General features: G+C 45.9%; 1 protein-coding gene and 1 long non-coding RNA gene across 6 annotated transcripts in view; one reads left to right on the forward strand and one right to left on the reverse strand.

Annotated features, from left to right (window-relative positions):
* The window catches only part of ZNF236 (zinc finger protein 236), a 2444547-nt gene extending 2437791 nt beyond the window's left edge, over nt 1-6756 (reverse strand). For 3 of the 5 annotated variants that reach the window (XM_069620724.1, XM_069620725.1, XM_069620723.1), the window contains exon 1: nt 6431-6756. In XM_069620724.1, coding sequence (XP_069476825.1) covers nt 6431-6446 — 16 coding nt within the window. In that variant the 5' untranslated portion in view covers nt 6447-6756. The remainder of the gene's footprint in view (nt 1-6430) is intronic. The other 2 variants (XM_069620728.1, XM_069620726.1) reach the window with 1 other exon arrangement.
* Nucleotides 6757-6839: 83 nt separating this feature from the next.
* The window catches only part of LOC138497335 (uncharacterized), a 41427-nt gene continuing 22429 nt past the window's right edge, over nt 6840-25837 (forward strand). The window contains exon 1 of the long non-coding RNA XR_011278567.1: nt 6840-6959. This is a non-coding gene — a long non-coding RNA (uncharacterized lncRNA). The remainder of the gene's footprint in view (nt 6960-25837) is intronic.

Here is a 25837-nt window from a genome sequence, read left to right on the forward strand (position 1 = left end):
TAGACCCCTCTATACCTACCAAATACAGACCCGTAACCACAGTCCCTTTCTTACTTAAAATTATCAAGAGTAGCCTACTTACAAATTCAAGATTTAGAAACAAACAACTTACTAGGTTCAAGCCAGTCTGGCTTCCGCCCCCTTCATGCCACAGAAACGGCCTTGATCAACCTCAAAACCCAAATTGACGAGTTGAAGGACAATGGCAAATCAGCTATGCTACTCCTCCTTGACCTATCGGCAGCCTTCGACTTGGTGGATCATGCAGTCTTATGCGATCATCTTAGTTTAGCTGTCCATTTCTCAAGTGATGCCATATCTTGGGTACAATCCTTCCTTGCAAACCGTACAATGAGAGTCTTCTCCCCTCTAGCAGCCGCCGACCCCCTACAAGTCTCCTGCGGTGTCGCTCAAGGATCATGCTTATCTCCCACTATGTATAATATTTTTACTAAGCCCTTGTTTGACAAGTTGGCCAGATTGGGTGTCACCTACACTGCAGATGACACTCAGATCATCATCCCCCTTTTCGGGAAACTTCCAGGAAAACTTGGCCTTAATAAATAGGATATACCGCCTCATCCAGGCATGGATGGCATCCCAGGGCCTCTGCTTGAATGACGATAAAACTGAGTTGCTGATCCTAGGCTCAGAGACAGCCTTAAAAAAAACTTAACCCCAGTTACACCTCATTCAATATTGACAACAAAGTCATCAAAGTGATGCCTGCAGTTAAAACCATTGGTTTCTATCTTGACTCGGCACTCACCTTCAAGAAACAAATTAACTCTCTAGCATCTTCTACAGCATACACGTGCAAATTAATCCGAGCATGCAGACCATTTCTTTCTGAGAAAAGTTGCATCACACTAGCCAATGCACTTATCCTATCCAGACTGGACTACTGCAATGCTCTATATGCGGGTTCCAATAAATACATTATTGATAAAATGCAAATACTCCAAAATAACGCTCTCAGAGCAGCCTTAAATATCCCGAACAGAGAACATATCTCTGCATTCAGAAGAGACGCCCTTTGGCTTAAAATTAAGGACAGGGTTTCCCTTAAAACTTTCTCTCTCACGTCCAAATGTCTTAACAATATAGCACCTCCCTACCTTGTTTAAAGAGTAAACAAAAGAACTTCTGGCCGACCCACGAGAATGGCCAATGCCTGCACCCTAGAGGTTCCTAGATATAAACTGATCACAGCAGGTGGCTCCAGCTTCCCGGTTATAGCTGCTCAATCCTGGAACAGACTCCCCCTAGATCTTAGAACTGACCAATTCTCTCAAGATTCAGACGGAAAGTCCTCACTTGGCTAAGGACTAATGACGCCTAACCCGACTACTTCCCAACTGACCCCTCACCCCACCCACCCTTGATTGCCCTCTCTAAAAACTGCTATGCCTGACCATCTTGAACTGTACACCCTGTGACATTTCTTGTCTGTACCTTGGTATCTCTAGTATAACCACTCAGCCACTGCCAACCTACAGCGTTGTTTTTGGCACCTCTGTGCATAAGTATACCTATCACTCATTGTATGTCACTGTTTATAACTATGTTTATGACTCATTGTATGTACTCACCCACCGCTGTAGCTAAGTCTCTTAAGTATCCTTGTAATGCTGTGTAACTAAGCTTCTTAAGTATCCTTGTAATGTTCGCGCCCAGCTACCCGAGGGTCTCTGTTTGCGCTATATTAAATAGATAAAAAACAAAAACAAACAAACATAACAACATGTTTTATAAATGGCAGTCTCGAGCTGACCGGCAACCTTTTATCCGCAAATAAAATAATATCAAGAGGCGTTGGCGAAATGTAAATCCAGCCTGCACAATCAGCTTGGTCAAGCATAAGCCAGTGATCCAGAGAACGTAACGCAAACGCAGTACGATAGCATCTCATACAGGGATAACCAAAGCCACCTAGACGCACAAGTCTCTGAAGAAGATCTTTCTGGATTCGAGCACGGCCCCCTTACGCCCACAAGAACTTATTCAAGGACGTATTAATACTCGAGAGTAGTTTATTTGAGAGAGGTAGAGGAAGCATACGAAAAAGAATTGGGAAGCACAATTTTTACCACGCTAACCAAGCCCCAAAGAGTCAGTTTCAGCTTCTCCCACCTACAACACAGCCTATCAATCTCCTCAAGCTTCAGTTGAATGTTATCGACAAGGAGTGAGCCAACATCTCTATTAAAATGAATACCTAAATACTTAAAACCAGAGACAGCCCACACCCCACATTAAACAACCCCCTATGACACGAAAGAGATCGGAAAAACTAAGGTCTTGGAGACATTCACCTTATTGTAGAGACATTTCCAAACCTCTGCAACGACAGCAAAAGCTCCCAAAACGAGCACTGGGGATCAGAAATCAGCACCAAAAAGGTAATCCGCAAACAAAAGAACCTTTGAAGTGTAGTTCCCAAATGGAATTCCCTTTATGTTAGGATGATTCCTAAGCACAACTGCAAGCGGTTCTATGAACAAACTGAACAACAATAGAGACCAGGCGGCAGCCTTGACAAGTCCCTACTTCGATTTGAAAATAGCCGTTAACAGTCACAAAAGCCCTTGCACCACTATACAGAGCTTTAAAAAGCTGCAGGAAACACAATCCACAATTCACTTTGAACAAGACTTGACGAAGGAAAACCCAACTCACCCTATCAAAAGCTTTTTCCGCATCAATACTGACAGCTGCATATGCATCAGTAAAATGCCTCTTGAGGTAAATGACATCAAGCAATTTGCACAAATTATAACTATTTCTACCAAATACAAACCCTGTCTGATTTTTATGACTCAATTTAGGAAGTAAGCCATTCAGTCTTCTAGCAAAGACTTTCGCTAAACATCCACATTCAGAAGCGAGATAGGCCAATAATTCCCACAAGCAGAGTGATCCTTGGGGATAACCGTGATTAATGCTGTCCGCATCGACTCAGCAACCATCTCAGTAAGCAGGATCTCCATATACAGCTGTACGAGGAAAGCAGCCAGGACCCGACAAAAACTCGTACAAAACTATCAGAAACCCATCTTGCCCTAGACATTTACCACTCGCCAATGACACGGCTGAATCTTCGATTTCCTGGACTGTAATCACTGTATCAAGATCTAATTTATGTGTTGGATTTTTAAGGACACAAAATACAAAAAGAACATTTGAAGGCCAATAAAACAAGTAAAGATGACAAATCTAGTGCCACGATTATCTAACATGCCTTAATTTACACACTTTTTCAAAACCAATCAGAAATAGAGAGGCTGTGTTGTATAGTCTAGATTTGAAATGTTCTGCTGGTTGTGGCTTTTTGGCCTTCATCACTTTTATGCAATATTGAAGTTTAATTTTCCTTTATAAATTCAGATGTCAAAGTAGCAGATTTGTAGGGTGGTTTGGCCCTACATGCCATTGCGGGTGCAGTATGTCGCAGTTAAGCAAAACTGAAGAGTGATCGCTGGAAGGTTTTGAATCAATCATAACCACAGGCATTGCTCTCTGCAATGCTCCTGACCATTGTTTTTCAGCCTGCAAAGCCATTACAGAAGGGGAAAGAGCATACGCAAAACATGCTTGGTCCCAACTCTAAGTCCATACCAAACTGCTAGGGCACATTCTTTCTGCATAATAGCACAAGCAACGCCACAAGCTTCACCTCATTGATGAGGACCAACAAGGCTGAAACATGTTTTAGGAAACTTGTGCTTCCATGCCTAGGGGACGTGGCCTTAAGGTTTGGGCTTGTCTCCCATTGGTGGTGGTTCCAATAGGGATTTGCATATGGTTGGCCACCCTCTGCAATGGCATACACAGGTGGTAAGGAAGGTTACCCAGATCAAAGGCAGTGGTTAAAATTAATTCAACACCTTCCTCCAATCACATTTTTTGGGTATATTTCACACTTGACATGAAACAGACAGAAGGCTCTAAAGAGGGAATTTAATTCTAACAATGTTTTAAGTATTATAAAGTGGTCCCATGACATGTCCATCTATTTATTGAGTGTTGACTTGTAAGACGTCAAACAGATGAATATGGTCACTTCATAGCACCATCTAACTCTCTTATACAGCCCTGGAGTTTGTCAACTGTGGTTTTCATTTTGGGGCTTGTAGTTTTGCTTTCGCCTTAGTATGAGCCTAGTACTGTTTTTTTATTTACGATGTGCTGTTGCCTAAAAAGCAAAATCGGCCACCTTTTAGATCTTTCCTACCACTACCTACTTACAAAGGAGGGTATTTGGGAATGAGAAACATATTCTGCTACAACGTTTCAGGTGCGAGTGGTTCATCCTGCTTCGCTTCTTTGTATTCTCCTACCCACACTGTCATTATTCCACTAAAAGATAACTAGTCACTGGAATTCAAATAAAAAAAGAATCTGGACTGGGTGGACTGCTCACATGTGACAACAGACAGCCTAAGTTGCATTTAGTATTGGAGGTCATGGTGCAGAGCACTGTTCACGTACAGCAGTTTGATAACTGAACTATGCTCCGTGTCAAGTGAGAGTGGTGCAAACTGTATTGTTTGATTGTCTGCATCTTTGTACTTGTAGTTTTACGTTTCTATTAAAAATGAATGTCTACAAGGGGCAAAAAGTAAAGATGGCTATTCTGTTGATACTGTGATGCAACAACTGAAGAGGTCTATGTGCTCTACTGTGAGTTGTATATTTAAGCTACCTGCATGGCATGCCAATTGCAGTGATACATTATGTGAATAAAGGGTTTGGTTTGCACAAAATAAAATTACTTTTTACGCAAACTGCTTGATAAATTGTTCTTCCACGCATTTAAGCAATCAGCTATGGTGGATATTTTTATTTCAAATGCATATTATTCAGTGTTACGAACCTGACTTAACACTTTTGATTGGAATTGACACATAAATAAGATCACCGGTTATGAACTTGCCCTCACGACCCTCAAGCTGTATTGCCGCCTTTTAACTAAAATAAAAGAATGTAAATGACAGCTTGTTGAAAAACAAACCAAAAGAAAATTTAAATGAGGGCACAGCTGTCATCTTTGCTTAAACATTACCATTAAGCTGCTCTCATACCATGCCCCTAGAGCCACAGCACCTTATTCATTGATGGGGCTTGGGTCCCACAGACCCATACAACATGGCGCCTATGACTGCTTTGCAGTTGCATTAGTACTTTCAAAATTATTTAAGGAACTGGTTGGAGGTCAAATTGTCCCAACTACTCGGTACTGCAATTTTCTTTACGTAAGTATTTGCCATTTGTGTCTTATGATATCTTCAAGGAGAAGAACTAAAGAAGGTTAGCGGTTGACAGTGAAAGGAGGGGTTAGTCACATTTCAGAGCTACAGGACGTCACCCACAAGGAGACAAGGGTATGTACATAAAGCAGTTCTTTAATTTACACTGTGCTCTATACTGCTGGGAAGGGTAAGACGGATTGGCAAGGTGTCAGGCTGTGTCTCAGAACAGCTCTCATTGCATTCAACAAAGATGCAGGAAGTTCTTACAAATGTTTGTCCTGATCTTCTGCTAGGACACGATAGTTGGGAGAAAACCAAGATGTTTTTTGCATCCATGTTAAAAGAGAATGAAGAAGTGAATAAGTGAAGGGGGCGCTTGGGAGTGATCTCTGGAATTACAACCCACTCCTTAGTTATGACCCAAGGCAAAGCCAAGAGGCATACATTGGGAAAGGGTCATTATCGTAACCAACAACGACCTTTCCCAAGATCTATTTGGTTATTAGCACATCGTGGTTTGTAACATCCCATAAAGGTTTGGGAGTTGTGGTAGTGAAGTGAAATATGCAAGTTTAAAAAAAGAATACACAAAGTGTTATTAAATAAAATGTGGTTTCGTTGTGTTCATTTTTCAATAACTAATGTTAAAGTGAACGTTTTCTCTTCGCAAACGTTAAAGCATTGTTCAATTTTCTAGCTTCCACTTTGTGTTAAATTAAGTTGGAATGTCTGTCTTATTATTCAAAGAAATCTTGGGTGCTTCTGAAGTAAAACTTCTGGAATGGACAACCATGAAGCGCACAATTGTTTTGCGCAGGTCATAAGATGTATAATTCTAAGATCACTGAATATTTCATTAAAAACAACGAGAAATGTCCGTTTCTTGTTGAACTTAGCCTACATCACCAGTCCCATATAATCAAACTGTCAACTCATCTATATTTATAACCCTACTTCTATCAATACTCTCTTCTTACCACTATCGTGAGTACCACCCTGCGCGCTCCTTTGCCATTCTGCTCGCTCTTCACAGAGCACAGTAAATGACTGTTCTGCCCTCTGATCTAGCCTTCCTTACAGTACTGATGTCTTTTCAGCCTTCCTCTCTCTTGAATCCACTTCCTATCATCATTACTAAATTACTTCAGCACCCCGTCTGTCTTCTGTGCCACCCTTACCTTGCTTGTCAGCCATTCTGCCCCTCAGTGCCTGTCCTGGTCTCCTAGTCACCCTCACTGCAGCCTCGGTGTGTGAAGGTGGCTCTGGCTCTGACTCCTCTGCTGGGGCTCGCGCTCTCCCTTGCACAGACAGCGGCAGGGTCTCGCGCGAGCCCCGTGTGCCCGCAGTATTGTTTCGCGCTGGCTAGAAATGCCGATATCCTGTTGGTGGCACTCTGACACCATCGGTGCCCCGCTTTTTTTGTTTTTTTAACTCTGCACCTGGCCAGCACCACGGCGCCAACCTGACCTAAAAGGAAACCATGCACAGCTGGACTGGTCAACCAATCCGGGAGGAGATCTCACAGGAAGGGGTGGAGCTGAACTGAGACTGAGCGCATGCGCTTTCCACTTAAACTACGTAGATGTCACATGATTGAAGATCTGTCGTGGGACACGTTCTGTGGCAGTAGCTTGCTTGCACCCACTGGGGAAGTCAAATGCAATGTCCCTAAGAGACTAAAGCGAGTGGAGCAGCACTGTGTTTTCCGTGAGTGGGTCACACACTTTACAATATTAATAGTTTTGTGTTGCTTTGAACAGGTGGCGACCAGTAACAGCGCGCGATGGGAAGATGTGGCGCACGCCCCCAAACTTGCTTTAAATTCATAATGGCCATGGACTGCTTCTCTGCGTTCCAGAGACCTATGTTATTGAATCACACTCAAGTGTGCTGGCCATAGTGGTCAAGTATATGGGGATGGCGAGACCAGGCAGTGGAATATCTTTGGTGAAATGTTGCGGGGACATGACATCTGAAGAAAAGGTGCCCTTGCCAAATGAATGGGAACAAAATGGTGTGCCATGAAAGTTGGGGCGGGGGACAAACACCTCTGCCCCCCCCCTAAAATACTATATGGTGCAAAGTATGCATCTTTCAGTACAATATTTGATATGTATACCTGCAGTTATACACATATGTTCTTGCTCGTTTGCATAGAAGATTTCAACGCGGCAATTCTAATAATATTAAGATGCATTGTTCAATTGTGGCTGTACATTGTTAATAAATTAACTCATGTATGGTGTCACTGTTTTATTTATTATATATATATACTGCGTGTGACACATTTTGCTCCGTTTCCTCTGACCTTCGTGTGCACAAGTGGAGACCAAGCCTGGTCAATCGTCAGCTCTGTCGCTCAGTTCACCGCCTGCCTGCACTTCGTGCCTTCTTTTGTCTCGTAAGATCACCTGCATCAGCAAGAGGCAATCTCTTGATGCTGCGCGCGCCACCTACCTCCTTTTCTTGAGTAGCAATACGGGCCTTATCCCATTATGAAATCATTATATTTAGATGGCGTCTTATTTGTTCTACAGGGACGTATACAACCACTTGCTTCGCATCTCAGTCATTTTTATCTCCACTTCTCCATCTTCAACCTTCTCCGACTCATCTTGTGATAAGTTCATGTGGGCACTTAATTCCAATGCCTCCTCATTTCTTTGCGTGATATTTTCATAACCTTCCAAACTGATATTTGGTTGGCGTCCTTGTTTTGGTCTCTTCTGTTAGAACTTTTTAATTCTAATTGTGGTGTCTTGTTGGCGAATATAGCCACTCTCTTTAAATTCCACTTATTGCCATGTTTGATGTATACGCGATTGGAACCTGTCCAGGGAACCGTGGGGTTTTCCCTGGATACGCTCTGCATTGAATGCTTTGTGCTCTGTGTGACAGTTTAGACAAATGGAAAGTAGGTGCAAGGGCAGAATGGAACATCTGCTCTACGGTGGTGGAGCGAAACCAGCCAAGAATGCAATGTGCATTCAGACATTCATACACTTTTGGCCTCTCGTTGCCCCCAACTACGTCTGTGCAATTAGACATTCCTACACGTTTGCCCTCAACTGCTTCTAAACCACTTTTAACTGCCTCTTTCAACATACCTTATGCCCGATGAGTCACTACGGGCCAGCAGAATACACTGTGTATATATATATATATATATATATATATATATGTACCTGTAAAACTGAAATCTGTATTATGTTTATATTGCGCTTTCCTCCAAAACGCTGTACATTTTAACAGGCTACATATAACATAACATTATAACAGTAGAAGCAATTTACAATTAAGAATCAGTCCAACAAAACAGTAAGTAGAGCAATTAAACTGAAGGGAAGAGGGAAAGTAGTGAGGTAGAACTGAAAGGGAGAGAGAGGGGAGGGGAGGAGAAGGAGGGGGGAATAGGATGGGGTAAAAAGGTGAGAATGGGGTGGGGGGGAAGGGGAGAGAGATGATCAAGGTGAAACGAAAAAAGGAAGGAGGGGAAGCAAGAAGGGGGAATGGTTTCATGGTGGGGAATGGAGAAGGAGAGATTTCAGGGATGTGCGGAATGAGGAAAAGGTAGAAATAAAGAATTCTGTTTCCCGCTTTTATAGGGTCTGGTCTGATGATTCTGTGAATGACATCTGGTGCATATGGCCGTGAAGTGCTATCCCTGAATAGACGGCTCCAGTGCATGTCACTCACAGAATCAACAAAAAATACCAGGTAAGTGTCCAATGGACTACTTATTAAATGTATAAAAGGAGACCAATATGGCCTCAGGGACACGGTCAGCTGGAATACACACAAGGCCAGTAAATACTAGAAAGAGTCTGGCAAGTAAAGTCATAGAACAGATAATAAAAGAAAATAACAGTAATATTTAGAAAGGAAGGATCATGTATATGGAAAGATATTGACAAATTCCGAAATAGTAACAGCATCACATAAAAACTCATGTAACCGTATTCCTACTGTATTAACTGCACTATGGAGAGCGTTACTCTTATGGTGGATTTATTTCTAAACTCAGACCTGGTGGGCAGGAGTTTAGGAGGCCACCCTAGTTTAGTGGAACAGGGGAACCTTCTGGACAAACCAGACCAATCTGGCGGTCACGACTGGGAAAAACCATTTAAAAGTTAAAAGTCCAATGACATCCATGGACTTCAACACCCATAACCACTCAGGTACTGAGACGAGGAGGTGGATCAGGGAGTTTGTGCAAAGTGACAGCTGCTTGAAGTACCACATGCAGACTCGTTGTTTTTCCAATTCTTCAGTGCGCGGCACTTTTAAAGATGGCAAGCACACTATGGCAGTGTAGGAGAGGACGATAAACCATATGCTGAGGCTCATGAACTCAAGACGCTGGAAAGGGGGAACAGGAGGAACAATGCCGCATGCGAGCAAGAAGGGCTGTGAAGCTACTGGAAGCTGCGCAGGAGCTCCTGGATGTACAGCCGCTCAAGGAAACAGCATTCTCCCACCTGGGCTGAAGACGAAAGGTGGCCTGTGACAGAGGAGCCGTGCAGGTTCTGGATGAATGCCTGCACACTCCAAAGTGGAAAGCCGGTGAAGGAACCATACCGCAGAGGCACGAGCAGAGTCGGAGATCCTGGAACAAACCGGTGAGTCTGCCTGAAGCAGCTGGGGCGTTCCGACAAGCGCACCAACAAGTGTTTGACTGGTATGATATTGCTGATGCAGGAAATAACTGACGTTTGTTTGAATGCAATGAAGGCAAAGTACACATTCAACACCCAATAAAAAGAATGTTTGAATGTAGACAAGGCAAAGTACAAAGGCACACCCCAATTAAATACAGATGCATGAAATGCCAGTCTGGGGGAAAAATATCCAATAAGAATATTTGAGTGGAGGCAAGGTATAAAGGCAGTTTTAGCTGAGTTGGGGGTCCTCCCTGCACCTTAACCACAATGATGCTGCCAACTCACTCCTCTAAGAAATCCGGAAGCCTTGACATTGTCACCTCTGGAATTATGGGTTAGTTCCCTCCTAGTCTCACTCCTACCACCTTTGACTTTCGCTGTTCTTTCTGCTTGTTTCTCTCAGGTTGTCATTCTGAAGCGCAGTGCTTCTGAGAACGGTGTTCTCACATCTGAATTCCTGATTGGAAAGTCAAATCTTGCTGTTTTTGCTTTTGCTAGAAAGTCAAATCTTGCTGTTTTTGCTTTTTGCCAGAAAGTCAAATCTTGCTATTTTTTGCTTTTTGCTAGAAAGTCAAATCCTACTGTTTTTGCTTTTTGCTAGAAAGTCAAATCTTGCTACCCATTGCTAAACTTCTCTATACTTTGCTTGTATACTGTTGATTCTCTGTAACTTGCCAGCCCAGTGACCTCACCACTCTCTTTTGTTCCACACCCACCTGCCTTAACTCAGCGCCCGCCCCCAGTTTCTCCCTCTTTTCCTCCCTTCCGATCCCATTGGGGCTTTCTGTTACTCCTATCTTTTCCAACTGCTTCTCCATTGACTATCCTTCCCGTCTCACTTAGTCTGGCAGGAAGAAGTTCAAAAAGGATATCTTGGCCTCTAACCCTGGTGTTCCTATCGCGGACACCTACTCCGATGCTTTCTCCAGACAGACCCTCACCGACATCCTCTTTGTTGGTCCTTCGCCAGATCTATGGACTCTTCATATGATCTCTGTGCTCTGTCCTATCCCCTGCTCTCCCATTAATGGTGTCACTCGCTGGGAATTTCTCATGGCTTCCTTCGACTCCTCTAAAGTCATCATTAATGTCTACCTTAATGGCACTGTCATGGTCCAAGGCCCTCAGACCAATCTCCTGCTCTTTGATAGGCGCTTCCCTCGCCTCATCAATTTCCTCTCCTCTCCTGCTGTCCCATGCTCTCCCTCCTTGACTACCTTGCCCTCTCTCTCCTCCTTTTCTGCCCCTCCTAGGGCTCCTTCTCCACCGCAGGGCGTTCCTCTGATCTGTACCCCTCCCTGGAAGGTCTTTAAGGCTGGCAACCTTCTTCATCTTGCCACTCTCAACTCTCGCTCTGCTGTCAAACACTCCTCTGACATCTGCCACCTCCTTGAAGAACAAGACCTTGATGTCCTTGGTCTTACTGAGACATGGTTCACGGCCAGCTCTGTCACAAGCTTTGACACCCTCCTCCCTGATGGCTACAAGATCCTCTCCGCACCCAGATCCTCCGGTCCAGTTGGGGGTAGCCCTGATCTTTCCTGAGTGGATTCCTGCCTCTTTCATTCCCACTCAGACCTACTCCTCTTGAATGTGTTGTCTGTAGGCTCTCTCTCTCCCCTACCCATTCTCTTATTGTGGCTACCATCTACCGGCTTCCTGGTCAAATCACCTCATTTCTCTCTGAGTGGGCGGACCTCTCCTCCTCCCTCTTGGCCTCTAACACTCAACTCCTCCTCCTCAGTGACCTCAATATCCATTTAGACTGTCCTTGTTGCTCCTCATTACTCTTCCATGACCTCTGTGACCCCCCCTCTCCCTGTCCATCCTCCCCTCTGGCCTTACTCACTCTGCAGGGCACACACTCAATGTCTTGATCTCCTCTGACCTCCCCCTCTCCATCCCTCTGACCAGTCCTCTCTCCTGGAGCGATCATTCCCTCCTCTCCGCTCATCTCTCCCTCTCGTCCCCCCAAGCCAAGCCTACCCCAACATTGCCACATACCTTCTCGGATATCCGGCCCTTGAAGCGTGTGTCAGTTGAGGCTTTCACTGCCACCTTCTCCCCCAACCCCTCCACGTCTGGCTGACTCACATCCTGACACAGCCCTGTCTCTGCTCTACTATTTCTGATACTCTCGATGCTCTTGCCCCTGTCATAAGGATCAATTTGAAGTCCAAAGCCAAGTACAATTCCTGGTATGACTCTGACCTAGCTACACTTAAACGTAAGTGTGGGGCGGCTAAGAGGAAATGGAGGGCTACTTGTTCATACTCCGAGAAACTGGCTTGTCGCCTGCTCCAAAGGGAATACCGACTCTCTGTCCTCACTAAGAAGAGAGTCCACATTCAAGCATATGCCTCTGCAGCATCTAACAACTCAGCCAAACTCTTTAAAATCTGCAAGGAGCTTGTCAACCCCGCTGCAGTCTCTACCCCTCCTGTTGCCTCCCAGGCTCTTTGCAATGCTCTTGCCTCTCACTTTATCTCAAAAACACAGGACATCCAGTCCACCCTCTCCTCCGCTCCCCTTCCTCTCGCATCTCTGTCTGTGCATGCTGACCCTCCTTCAGCCACCACCAATCCTCTTTCTCATCCTTTCCTCTTTTCTCCCCTGATGAAGCTGCTAGGCAAGTCTGATCTATGAAAGCCTTGTTAAAACAGGTTCATCCCTGTTCCTTTAAAAACCACCATCATTGATACCCTTGCTCTGGCCCTTGCCAATTTGTGTATCCTCTCTTTTGCCTCCGGATCTTTCCCCTCCACTCTGAAGCACTTCCTTGTGCATCTTCTTCTCAAGAAACCCACAGCTGATCGTTCTTGTCCAGCTATCACCCAATTTCCATTACTCCCTTTCTGGGCAAACTCCTGGAAAAGCTGGCCATCTCTCAGCTTAACCTTCATTCCAATTCTGTTGGCTGTCTCCATGGCCACCAGTCTGGCTTCAGAGCTGCCAGAAGCATGGAGATCTGCTCTCCAACCTTGACTCTAACATTCCCTCTGTCCTCATCCTACTCGATCTCTCTTCTGCTTTCGACACAGTCAACCATACCATCCTGCTCAACCATCTCAGTGTTAACCTGGGTATCACAGATCAGGCTCTGGCCTGGCTGACCTCTTTCCTCTCTGATCAACCCTCCCAGGTGCAACTTGGGTCCTTCCTATCATCTATCTCTCTCTCTACCGATGGTGTTCCCCAGTGTTCTAACCTCTCGCCCTGGCTTTTAACGAATACCTGGCAACTCTCACCCACTGCATTGCCATTTTCTGCTCAGATTTCCAGTGCTACGCTAACAACACTCAACTAATTTTCAGGCTGCCCTCGGCCACCTCCTCTCATCTCTGATTGCCTAACTGTCATTCAGGATAGACTTGCCGCCAACAATCTTTGAATGCTAGCAAGACGGAGATCCTCCTCATCGGCACACCTTCACCATCCTTTCCCCTCACTCTCTGGCCGGCCTCCCTTGGCCCTCCTCCTACTCCCACCTGCGAGGTAAGAACATCGGGGTCATCTTTGACTCCACACTTTCCTTCTCCGCCCACATTTCTGATGTCTCTAAAAAGTCAAACTTCCTACTGCAGCTCCTCAGAGGTACTCTGCCTTTCCTCTCCTTCCCCCAAAAAACTCACTGTCTCCCAAACTCTGGTTCTCTCTAGGTTGGACTATTATAACAGCCTCTTTCTAAATCTACCTGCCTCTACTCTCCGCCCTCTGCACCTAATCCAGAACATGACTGCAAGACTTGTCCCTGGCTTACTAAAGCCCTGGGAATGTATCTCTCCAGCTCTGAAATCTCTCATTTGGCTCCCAGTGAATGCAAGGATTAAATTCAAAACCCTCTGTATTGTCCACAAGGCTTTCTGGGGCCTGGGACCAAAATGTCTTCGGCTATACCTCTGCAAATACCTTCCCTCTCGAGCTCTTCGTTCCTCTAACTCCCTCAGGGTCAGTCGTTTTTCAAAGAAACGAGCTGGGGTAGATCTCTGTCTTCGGCTGGAACCTCCCTCTGGAACAGTCTCCCTGCCACTCTGAAACTTGAGGAGAACCATCTCCGGTTCCGGAAGCACCACAAGACCACCCTCTTTGCTTCTGCCTTGGCCCCCCCCTCTCCGCTGCTGATATGTTCTCTCTTGGCATCATGCACCTGCCCTCCCTCTGTCCTCTGGGCCCAGGTACCTTCTCACCCTGCCACACTCCTGTGCTGCCTCCGGGCCACCCCTTGCACGGGGGTGTGGATCTGTACCCATACACCCCCCCCCTTTACTTCCTGCACTTATCAGACACACCTTGTCTGCTGCCTTAAACCCAGCACTTGTTGGCTGCACTACCACGGTTTGTTACCTTTTATTATTTATCTGTTTCTCCTTTGCTCTGCACTTTCCACTTCTCCCCCTTCCATGCACTTTTCCCCTCTCCCTATCCCATGCACTTGCACGTTCTCAATTTCGCTGGGCCTAGTAAGATAGTTGTTTTGTTCTCCCCTGTTCCCCTCCCTTGCATTGTCGCGCTCTGAAACACATGTGTACAAGCGCGATAGAAATAAAATATCAATTCCATTCAATTAAATTGAGTAAAGGTTACCATAGACAGATATACCAAGCACCTCACAGTATGTGCTATTGTGGTATAACCAAAGAACTGTGGAAAAACATAAGAAGTCCCGGAAGGCGAGTACATCAAGCAGCTGAAGTTGAATAAAGATACCTGGCAGAAGAGTATACCAGGTGATATGAAAAAAAACATAAAAGAAGTCCTGCCAGGCAAGTACACCAGGCAGCTGAAGTTGAATAAAGAGTAATCTGGAAAAAGAAACATAAAAGAAGTCCTGGCATGCAAGTAAACCAGGCAGCCGAAATTCTATGAAGATGCCTGGCAGGGGAGTGTACCAGGTGCTCTGCAAAATTACAAGAATTGGTACAGTACAATTGTTAGAGAATATATAAAGTACTTTATTAGCTTGTTAGGGAGAATTCTCTTAAAAGGCTCATTTCCCTTACCTATAGAGTCCCCCAGCAGCTTTACTGGATTTGAAGGGTTTATTTGTTTTCTCCTGCTAAGAGTGAGACTCCTTTTCCCACTCTTAGACATATTGTTGATGTGTGTTTTAGGCTATTTTTGTGCTCATGGTCTCTGTGGTTTTTTCTCACCCTCATAGGTATCATCTTTCTACATGTGTGTTACACAGCACCCTCAGTGCAGTAACACAGGGGTGTCATAGTGACCCCCAAACATAGACTCCATACCCTGGGACTGACTACTGTCTCCCAGGGAATGCAAAGTTACCATTGACTTTGCTAGTCAAAAGTTATGAACAAAACCTGTACAACCCGTCTTACTATGGAGGTACTGGGAAGGGTTAATAGTTTTTCCCTGGTGTTTGTTTTCGAGAGGGTACTGTCCAGTCCCTCTCTCCAAAGTTTCTGGCTGGTGGCAGTGGTTACTACCATAAATATTCAACCACAAATATTTTCCTATGGGATGTTCCCATTGTTCGAGACTACCACTTTTACTGACGGCCTCTAACATACCGCCGGTTTATTTTATTATTAACTTTACTCCGGTAGGGTTTTATTGCCAGATCATTGATAATATTTCTTTCTCTTGTCTTTCTCTGAAATCCTAACCCAGATCGGGGATACTTTGTTCGTCCTTTTGGTAGGCTTCTGTACAGAAGCCCTCCTTTCGGCGCCACTGAGTCTGGGGTAGATAGGATATGTGGGAGGGGGAATAGGCACCCTGGACAGGGTTGCCTAGGCAACCCAAGTGACACTCTGCCCTGATAGGCTGAGGGGTTATCCCGCCAGGATAACCACCCCGCTGTGTGAGTGACAGCAAGGCTATATGAATGGTGTTTTTTATGCATAAAAGCAGGGTTCTGGGGACTGGAGGACAAGACGTCATCACTGGACCTAAGAAATCTGAGAGAAGCCAAAGACATCTGCAACGAGTGAACTACTGGTGAAGCCCTGCTGCAGATCCTCACAAATTTTCTCCAACGACCCGAGAAGATCTTCACCTGCAAGAGTCTTCTTCCCTTGAGCTGGTGGGGCCAACCAGCTCGCCAATCGCCTTCCAGGGCCTTCCTTGGTCGAATCGGCAGTGCCAAGCACTCGGAGACCGGATAGCCAGGCACCTGTCCACCACGACCGCGATTTAAAGGAACGTACCTTTTATTCCGTTTTGGCATCACCGCGACTGGCTTCATCCCTGGGCAGTGCAGTAACTAGAACCTTCCCCCACGACGAGAGCCTTTCTTCCTCTGCTGGATCTCCTGAACTGCAGGAACTGCCAAGAACTACCACCACCGCAGTAGCCTCTTCCACTTTTAAGGTACATTGTTCCGCCAGGCCTCCCGTTTTGTTGGTACTGCTAAAGGTGTTTTAAATCCTTTACTTACCTTCTCTGTTGGCCGCCTCTGTCGTCTAACATTGTCTTTTACCTTCTGCAACCGGCATTTCAAACGTTAAAACAAAAACAAAGACTTGACTGCAGCTACTAGAACAGTTTGATCCTGTGCACTTTGCCTTGTACCACTGACTCTGGCACATGCCTATTGACTCTGGCTAAATCTGTTACAACTGCCTTCTCTAGATTGCTTTTTCTCAGGAAATGTGTTGGTGCACCTAAAACTCTTATAACCACCTTTTCCTTCCCCCTTAAATATTGTGAGGTGCCATTTTGCTCGGTTTTCACCAAAGTATTGCTTATGCTAAAGTACTGCCTTGCCTAACTTGTTCACAAAACACTTGGGAAGTGTTGCTGGTGTGTTTAGGAGTTTAACCCTGTATAACCTGACCTTTCCCTCCCTCTGAAGAAATTGTTAGAGTGCCATTTCTGCTTGGTTTTACACTGTGCCATTTTGCTCAGTTTTCACTGTTGATCAAACTTGTCTACAATTTAATTAGGGAGTTGTGTATACTTTTCTTGACTGTTTTAACTTGCTTTAATGATAGTGATTTGTGTGTGGAATTAAGAGTGTGTAAAATAAATATATATATTCTTTTTGATACAAAGCTTTGGTCAGTGTTTCCTTGTTCCATAGTATTGTAGTCCTATTGTGTAAACCCTGAATACTGCTCATCTCCCTCTTGAGATAAGTCTGACTGCTCAGCCACAGCTACCAACTAAATCTGTGTGGTACAGACTGATACCAAAGGGGATTTATTGCATATGCCTGTAGTTCTAATCTTCTGTAGTGCTCCCTAAGGGAACTGCATAGGATTCTGCCTAACATAGCCCAGTAAAGACACAAAGTAATTGTTGTCTAAAGAGACATTTTTGTCATCCTGTTCAAGAGTCCAGCGGAAGGGGACCATCCTCTGGATCCAAAGGTCTATACCTTGGGGAACATTTTCATTGGAATCATTTTGATACTTTTGGTTTTGAACACTTTTGCTAGCATAACGTTAAAGACATTTCCTTGCACTCTTTATTTTGTTTGTAGTGTGAGGGTCAGGATAGGATGTTTTTGAAACAAGGACAGCTTTTCATTTACTGACATCCTGACACAGATATATCCTTAATTTTTGGGTTCAAGGTAGGAAAGATCCTCCTAAGAGCAGAGACAGAGAGGCGTCTTCCCAACCCATTTTTATTTAATAAATGTATTTAATCAAAATCTCACTGTCACACTTGTTTCCAGACCGGCAAACTAATTCTGCCTGCCGGAGCCGCTGTACCCGACAGGACTGATCCTGCGGGGCGCAGCGGCCATGGTAGGCAGACCGGTCATGGAAGCACCGGCACTGTTGGCAACGGTGCCAGTACTTCCGTGTCCACACTCCCATACAGTCCAATCGGACTCTATGGGAATTGGGACTTACATTTTACCCGGCACCTGTCTTCCCGGGCCGCCGGACCCAGAATCTCCTGGTGGCACCGGTAAGTCAGGTAGCGGTAACATTTTACAAGTCCGGCGGCAACCTGCCGGTAGCACTGGCAGGGTTACCGCCGGACTCGTAATGAGGCCTATTGTGTTCAGACACTTGCACCAGTTCAAAATGGTACAGAAGGCAAAAACTGAGATACACCGGCCAAATAGGGTAGCAAATATTAGCGAACGGAATGATGATTCTATTGTCTTTCAGGAAATGCTTGGTGATGGTACCACAACAATTTCTCCTATGGGGAATGATACTGATGATGTGGCACAAGAATACAACCCTGGACCTAGTACATGATGTCAATAAGTTGGTAAATGTATCTAGCTGTTTGGCATGTCTACGGGCTCCAGACCACTTGCATCATACCACATTGATCGCCTCATCATTTTTTTTAACATGTTCCCGAGTGGGGGACAGTAAGGAAGGCATGGTATCAAAGTAAGATAGACACAAGTGACCACAGTTCAAGGGTGTTTATTGAACTTTATCAAGGGTGTGATAAACGCCTATCTTAATCAAAGATGGGAGCAAGCTACGACCATCATATAATAATAATGTAGTCCTAGTGGCGTCTCGTCAAAATAAAAGGGCCTATACTAAAAAACCTATTGGCAATCTTTACTGCTAATTTACAAATAGTTTGGGGAAATGTTCATGAAAAAGAAAGAAGTGTTTACAAAATGATAAATCGGGATGTTCAGGCCGTTGGCCTCTCTTCCCCACGTTTTCAGCACGGGACGAGGCGATTCACTTGAGCATAGCACACTCTTGGGCTTCTTCGGCCTGAGGACACAGTTCCATTACAAGCATCAAGGCCTTCTATGCCAAGTCTCTTAGGTTATCAAAGGGCTCTTGATTCAGAGGGCATGATGTATCAGACAAATGAAAAATTCCTTTCCAAGTATTCAAGTGGGGCGATTCTTCACTCTGGAGCCCCCTCAGCTGGGCCTAGATCCCCTTTTCTACCATAATCTTTTCTCAGGTGACTCACGGTTCATCCCGGATCCCCCTCAGTTGGGCTCAGATCCCTTTTCCGAATTAGCCTTCTTCAGCCGTGCTCGGACCAATTACAGTTCGTATATCTTTTCTAGGGTGACTCGCGGTTCACCCTGGATCCCCCTCAGCCGGACCTATATCCCTTTTCACAATTAGGCTCCCTCACCCAGGCTTGACCAATTACAGTTTGTATATCTTTTCTCGGGTAACTCATGCTTCATCCCGGATCCCCCTCAGCCAGACTCATATCCCTTTTCACAATTAGTCTCCTTCAGCCGGGCCTGGACCAATTACAGTTTGTATTAGCTATTAAAGACTTTTGAATGTGCACAGTGTTTCGCTTGACCCGGTGCAGGACCACTTCACTTTCACAGTTCTCAATTTTACACTCTCATTTGGATACCTAACAGAGATTTTCGAATGAGCACCCAAGTGGCGCCAGACCACTCTGTATATGTCATTTACCTTTGTTTCAAAAGTTCAGTCACTCCTTGGATATTCAATTATATTTGCATCGCTCATCAAGGACGCCTTACACTCTGTTCTTTGCTGATTTCTTCATACAATGTTGCTGCTTGCAACCTTGGTTCTAACACAGACCGGTCTGCTATCAGTGTCCCCGACTCACCGGCTGTGCTGACTTTACTGGTGCGGCTTTGTTGTAGGAGCCAAGGACAGTACCCCGACGGCAATCACTCCTCCTTGCCTCTGCTGGTACCTTTGACACACAATGCACCTTTCTTCAGCTTCAGTTCCCGGTCTTATGTTTCTTACTCTCCAGGGCTTGTGAAAGTATCAGTTTTCTTCCTCTGAAAAGGCTAAGGACAATTCCCGCCTTGCAACCCTTTCTGGTCTTGTCGTCTTTCTCCTCGTATTAAACTGCCATTTCGGAACTGCTGCTTCCTCGTGTGTTTTGACTTGCTCAGAGTGTGCTTTCGTGCTCTGCCTTTTATCTGTGTGGGGAAGTGTGAAGGAAGTCGGGTGTGTGTAATTATCAGTAATTTCCTGATTCTGCCTGGCCCTTCTGTTGGGACATGGCAGGTATACGGCTCTGGTGTTAGTCCGTTGTCGCTCACGGTGAACTGTCTGTGAGAAAGTGTTTGTATTGGGAAATGGGGGGGTTTGAGTTCCTAGGTATCCTACTTGGTAGGATGGGGAAATGGTGTTCCAAGGAAGGTGATACCGCGTCTCACTGTTCCGTGTCCCACTTCCACCCCCCAAGGACCCATCATCCAGGTGATCCTCCCGCACTGGTCCACCCCCAGGAACAAGATCAAAAAGTGATGGCCATGTCCTGGCCACCTGGGTGACAAATCCCCGGAGACTGGCGGGTAAGACACCTTCAGGTTTCTCACAGGACACAATGTAATGTGGTATATCATATATAGCAATATGTATTATATTGTTTATTATTATATCAATGATTGCTACATGGTTGTGTCGAATAGCAACAAATGCAGTTATACCAATACAAAAGGTACATATGGAAAAGGGTAGAATATCAGGACGAACTACGCTGGGCGGTCTGGAAGAATATCAAAAAAGGAAACTGGATTAGAACCAATTACCTGTTTGTTTATCCATTTGTTCTTTAGAAAACAAAAAGGAGTTGACTGTCTATGGAATCTTGAGGTTTTCCATGGCTATGCTCTGAATTGAATGTTTTGTGCTCTGTGTGATTGTTTCAGACACATGGAAAGTAGGTGGAAGGGCAGAATGGAACAACTGCTCTATGGTGGCCAGGCGAGACCAGCCATGAATGAAATGTGCAATCAGACATTCCTACGTTATAAGACATTTCTACACTTTTGATCTCTTGTTGCTCTCCATTGCTTCTTAACCACTTATAACTGCATCTTTGAACATACCTTATGACTGCTGAGTCACTATGGGTAAGCCAGATCCACTGTACATATATATATATATATCTTCGAAGCACTGAAAGACGTCAGGCTGGGTGAGTAGCACTCTTCATAGTTTCAGAAATAAACAAAGTCCGGACATCCAGGTTGAAATAAATGTATTCTTTATTAATGCCTTGCAAGTGGCAAAATTCAATTTAAAAAGCCATAAAGGTAAGGCTCTCCCAAAGTGCAAGTATCCGTGCGCGTTTGGAACGTTAACGCGTTTCGCTGCTTGCCTCGCCGCTCGGTCACAACAATTCGTTCCTAGTAAACCATAGAGTTTTAAACCATTAGGCAGAGCAGACGGCAACCTTTTGTGCCGACACAGAAAAGGGGACTCCACTTCAAAACTCAGCCCATTCGAAACTAACTCATGGCGGCCATCTTGGTGTTGTTAGTGCCGCACTAATAGCATGCTTATGCGTACCACTTCCACCTAATTGGAGTGGTACCCTCCTTGAGAGTGTGTGGTCTGGGTTTGAAACTGATTATGATTCAAACTCAATATTGATCCGCCATGGTCTTCCTCGAAGAGTAAAAGTTTCCCCGTGGAGCCCCATTATATGCCGAATGCCTGTTAGAAATACAGTACATGTATTGGCTGGCCTTAGTTATATAAGATCTTATAATTGAAGTACCTCTATGAAATACAGAATCACTGTAAAGTGCATAGTGCAAACAACTTAGTAAAGTGCAACGGTCTTTGAACTGACCTGCTTTTATACGGTCTAGTCTGATGATTCTGTGCATGACAGTACCTTTTCTCATTACCCTCAGTGTGTGACTGACTCTGTATCCTGTTACTCTGTCTTAATGAGGCAGTTTTATTTTAATGGTAGCTCTCTTCTACTGCAGTCCCTTGAACAGCCCTACAATTTTCATACCATGTTTTCATTCGGTCTTTGCTTTTCCTAATTCTCCATAAAATGTCTTCCATTTCCAGTTATCCATTTGCATACGGGAGAGCCACGGGTGAACTAGCATGGACACTGCTCTTTTCAGCTATTGGAAAGTGAATCCAATGGTAGTGACAATCGCAGTCATTCTGGAGGCTGTTTTTGCTTCCATGACAGTATCATAGCGATCCATGCCTGAATCTGTGGCAAATTAAATGGTTCTTTTTATTTATCTGTTTGTTCTCTTTAGTTATCCATTTTCTTGCGTGGGATATGTAATGTAGTGGCCCTTTAAATGGGGGTGTGTTGAAGTGTGACAAGACACAAGTCATCACTGCGTCATGTATGTTAATAAAAGAGGCCACTGCAGGCACGTGTGTCACTGCAGTGGAGACCCAGTTAGTGGCAACTCCTGGCTTCTGCTCTCATTTGTGTTCTGTCTCATTACTTGAGTTCTGTGTGACAACAGCCTGGATATCACCCTGGCTGGTGTGACCACCGAGCAAGGGGTGTGTGTATGTCACTGGGTGCCCCCAGCCCATGAGCGATCTCTGGTGATCTAGGGACCAGAGGGTGCCCCCTCTGGCTTTGTCTGCTATGTGCCCACAGCCTGGAGCAACTGTCGGGTGCTCCCGACGACGGCGTCCCGCTCCAGTGACCCGGAAGCCAGGACATAACACTGGCGACGAAGGAGGACGGTCGAGCCCCTGTGCCTGTCTGGCGCGGGCTGCTGGAGACTGGTGAGGAGGAAATTCGGAGGCGGCGTCGGCCACAGGGTGTGCTAGCCTGCGGGCAGAGTGAGCGGCGTCCACTGCAGATGTCAGGGGGTGTGGCCTCAGGTCGAGGTGGCCTGACGCGGTAATACCGCAAGTCCTGTGGCCTGCCTCGCTGCTGCAGCAGGTGTCCCCTAAGAGGAGCAGAGCTGCACAGAGCAAGTGAGCGACGTCGGCCGCATGTTGGGAGGGGTTGTGACCTGGAGCGGAGCCGGGTCCGCGGCACTGATCACTATAACGAACGGAGCTGTTTGAAGCTGCCAATGCCCTGCAGTCCCCAGGAGACGGAGTCCGGGACAGAGGCAAGGCGCGGCCAGCAGAGAATTATTTTTCTATATAGAAACAAGCGGGTCGGGAACACACAGGGTTTGTGCGGTGACCCTGTTAGCACCTGTGGACAACCGTGGAGGGGAAGGAAAGCAAAAGGCAACAATGTCCCAGCCCACCAGAACGTGGGCAGCTCTCTCCCAGCCCACCAGAACAAAGGAGGCGGTAGGGGTGTGACCATCCACCAATCTTCCACTGGAACAGTAAAAGGGGGAACACATAGACTGACAAGTTCACCACAGGTGATTTACAGAGGCAAACCGGAAAGGGTAGCAGATCCGCCAAGGAGTGCTTGTGCGCCCGTTGTGTGGTGACCTGCAACACAGACACATCCTTGGGCATAACATACAGTGCTGCATCAAGGAGCCATCATGTCTGATGAAGATGATGGCGCCCAAGGAGCGCAGAGGCAAAGTGGGCAACTAGCACCCCTGCATATCTTTGACGTGGTGGGGGCACCGGCCAGTCTGGGACCTCGCTGTGTGGCATGGGTTGAAAACCTGAAATTATACTTTGAGGCTGTGAGGGACTATGAGAGATTTAGGATGCGCAGCACATGGCAAGAAGAAGGGGAGAGCCTTGACGCGTTCCATGGAAGGCTTCATGGCATCACACTTTTGTGTGCCCTGGGAAGTTTTGAGGTGGACGAGGTGAGCACACAAATAATATACAGATGCAGCTCCACCAAACTGCGCAGGCAGGTTCTCAGGGAACCAGGCCTGAGCCTAGACAGAATCCTGGAGCTGGGCCGGACCCAAGAGCTGGCGGAAGTGCGCGTCTCGGTAATGGACAGCTTGAGGCAACTCATCAAGCTCGAAGAGTCCTTACAACGGGGAAGCTGGAGGAGGCGTGTGCTGTAGGCAGGTGGCAAGGCGGCAAAACAGCCCGAAGAGGGGAATGGCGGAAGGAGACAGCCAACATGTGCCCCCAATGCGGATAGGACCTGCCGCACGTCAATGAGTGTCGGCCAAAGGGCACATGTGTGGCAGGTGCAGAAAAGATGCACACTTTGCAAGGGTGTGCCTTGCACCAGCACCGGCCAGCACAGAGAAACCAGTACCCAAGTAGGAAGGGGAACGAGGACAAACGACAGGGAGGAAGTCGCCCAGGGGTGAAGTGGTCCACGTAGCGGAGAACCAGAGGCAGCAATATATATTTGAGAATGAAGAGGATGTATTCCTCCTGTCGTGTGGCAGGACTTGCGGCCAAGGACAGCCGTGGCGAAGGAGGACTGCCTGGAACGCACACTTCCAGGCTGGACAGTTCGACCTGGGGATAGAGTGAGCAGCTGCCCGGAAGGAAGCACTTGTGTGAGGGGTGCCAATATGTTTGTTGTGATTTACTGTAGATTAGTAGCGGTGTGGACTTGAATGCACCAAAGTTGCTGGTGGCTCTAAGGCTGTCATAAAGTTTGTTCTGTTTTGTTTCGTTATAATAAAGGAGGGATGTAATGTAGTTCCCCTGGGAGCGTTTTGAAGTGTGACAAGAGACGGGTCATCACCACGTCATGTATGTTAATAAAAGGGGCCACTGTAGGCACGTGCAGCACTGCAGTGAAGACCCAGTTAGTGGCAACTCCTGGCTCCTGCTCTCATTTGTGTCCTATCTCATTACTTGAGTTCCATGTGACCACAACCTGGATATCACCCTGGCTGGTGTGACCACTGAGCCAGGGGTGTGTGTATGTCGTTGGGTGCCCCCAGCCCATGAGCGATCCCTGGTGATCTAGGGACCAGAGGGTGCCCCCGCTGGCTTTGTCTGCTGTGTGCCCGCAGCCTGGAGCAACTGTTGGGTGCTCCCGATGACTGTGTCCCATTCCGGTGACCCGGAAGCCAGGACATAACAGGATATAGGGATGCTTTTAACCGTTTAATCTTGTGCTTTTCCAAAAACATACTCATTTATATGGATGTCAGTTGAACTCCATTGTCAGTTATTAATTCTCTGTGCAACCCTCCCTTTGGAACAACATCTTGAGGGCTTAAATCACTGTCTTTGACGTTATGTCTGACACAGATTTGGCTTCTGTCCACTTGTACAGAGATAGTCCACTATTTGTGTTCTGGTTGCATGATTTCCTTTCAAGTGCATCCTTTATTTCGTTGTCCACACAGAGCCAAAGTACAGCTCCCTGATCCTTCTAGTCCTATTGGTGCCCAGATGACCCACAGACCCAAATGACTGTGGTCTATTATTGCACTTCTTAGTGTTATTGGTGGTATCACTTTGTCATTTCTAAATATCAGACCGTTTTCTTCATAGAGTTCATTCACTTTTTTGCAGAAGGGTTGTGGGCTCTCTGGCCCCGCTTTCTCATCAGTTAATTCATTCTTTATCCAGTTGATCAATTTGGGTATACTTGTATCTTGGGCTGTTCTTTGATCCCATGCTGTTCACTCATCTTGAGGAATTCTACACATCCTAAATTTCTACAGATGCCACTACACATTCGTCATGTAAAAATGTGAGATTTTCTCCCTACACTTCTGGTATTCTGGACATGCAGTCTGCTTGAGAGTTTTTCCATCCAGGAATGTGTGGTATATCCTAAGTGTACTCTTGTAGTTTTGCTGCAATGCTCACCAAACATAGCCTAGAGGTTATCGTCCCTCCTTCTTATCTCAACCTGTGTATCAGTGGTTTATGGTCTCTCACCAGTGAGAATTAGACACAGACACAAGGGATTCATGGTTTTGGGCAAATAATGTTATTAAAATAAAAGGGGGTCTGGCAAATGTCTTTCTGTCCCTGCTCTAAGAGGCGTTTCCTTGCCTAGAACCAAAACTAAAGGCCTGTCAGCATCAACATGTCCAAAGCAAAACTGCCTTGTGTCCAAAGTACTATTCTGGCCCTCACACGCTAATAAACTAAAATCCAACTCAAAATTTCCAACAGGATGACGGCAAGTCCCTCCATGCACACACTCCAGTGTAAAAACAACCCTTTAGGAGAATAGGCCAAGAGATAGCATTGCAAGGATAACAAGGTTTAATTGTACAGAATACAAATGTCAGCAAAGGACTCTGCTGCTCGAGAGCACCCGAGCTATAACAGTTACAGACATCAGCTTAAGAAGGCACATTACGTCATCACATATGGTTGAAATTGATGCCGCTGATTGGTGGGACCCTACACATGG

The sequence above is a fragment of the Ambystoma mexicanum genome, chromosome 5q, assembly GCF_040938575.1.
Source record: "Ambystoma mexicanum isolate Mex_15411 chromosome 5q, UKY_AmexF1_1, whole genome shotgun sequence".
NCBI lineage: Eukaryota > Metazoa > Chordata > Amphibia > Caudata > Ambystomatidae > Ambystoma > Ambystoma mexicanum.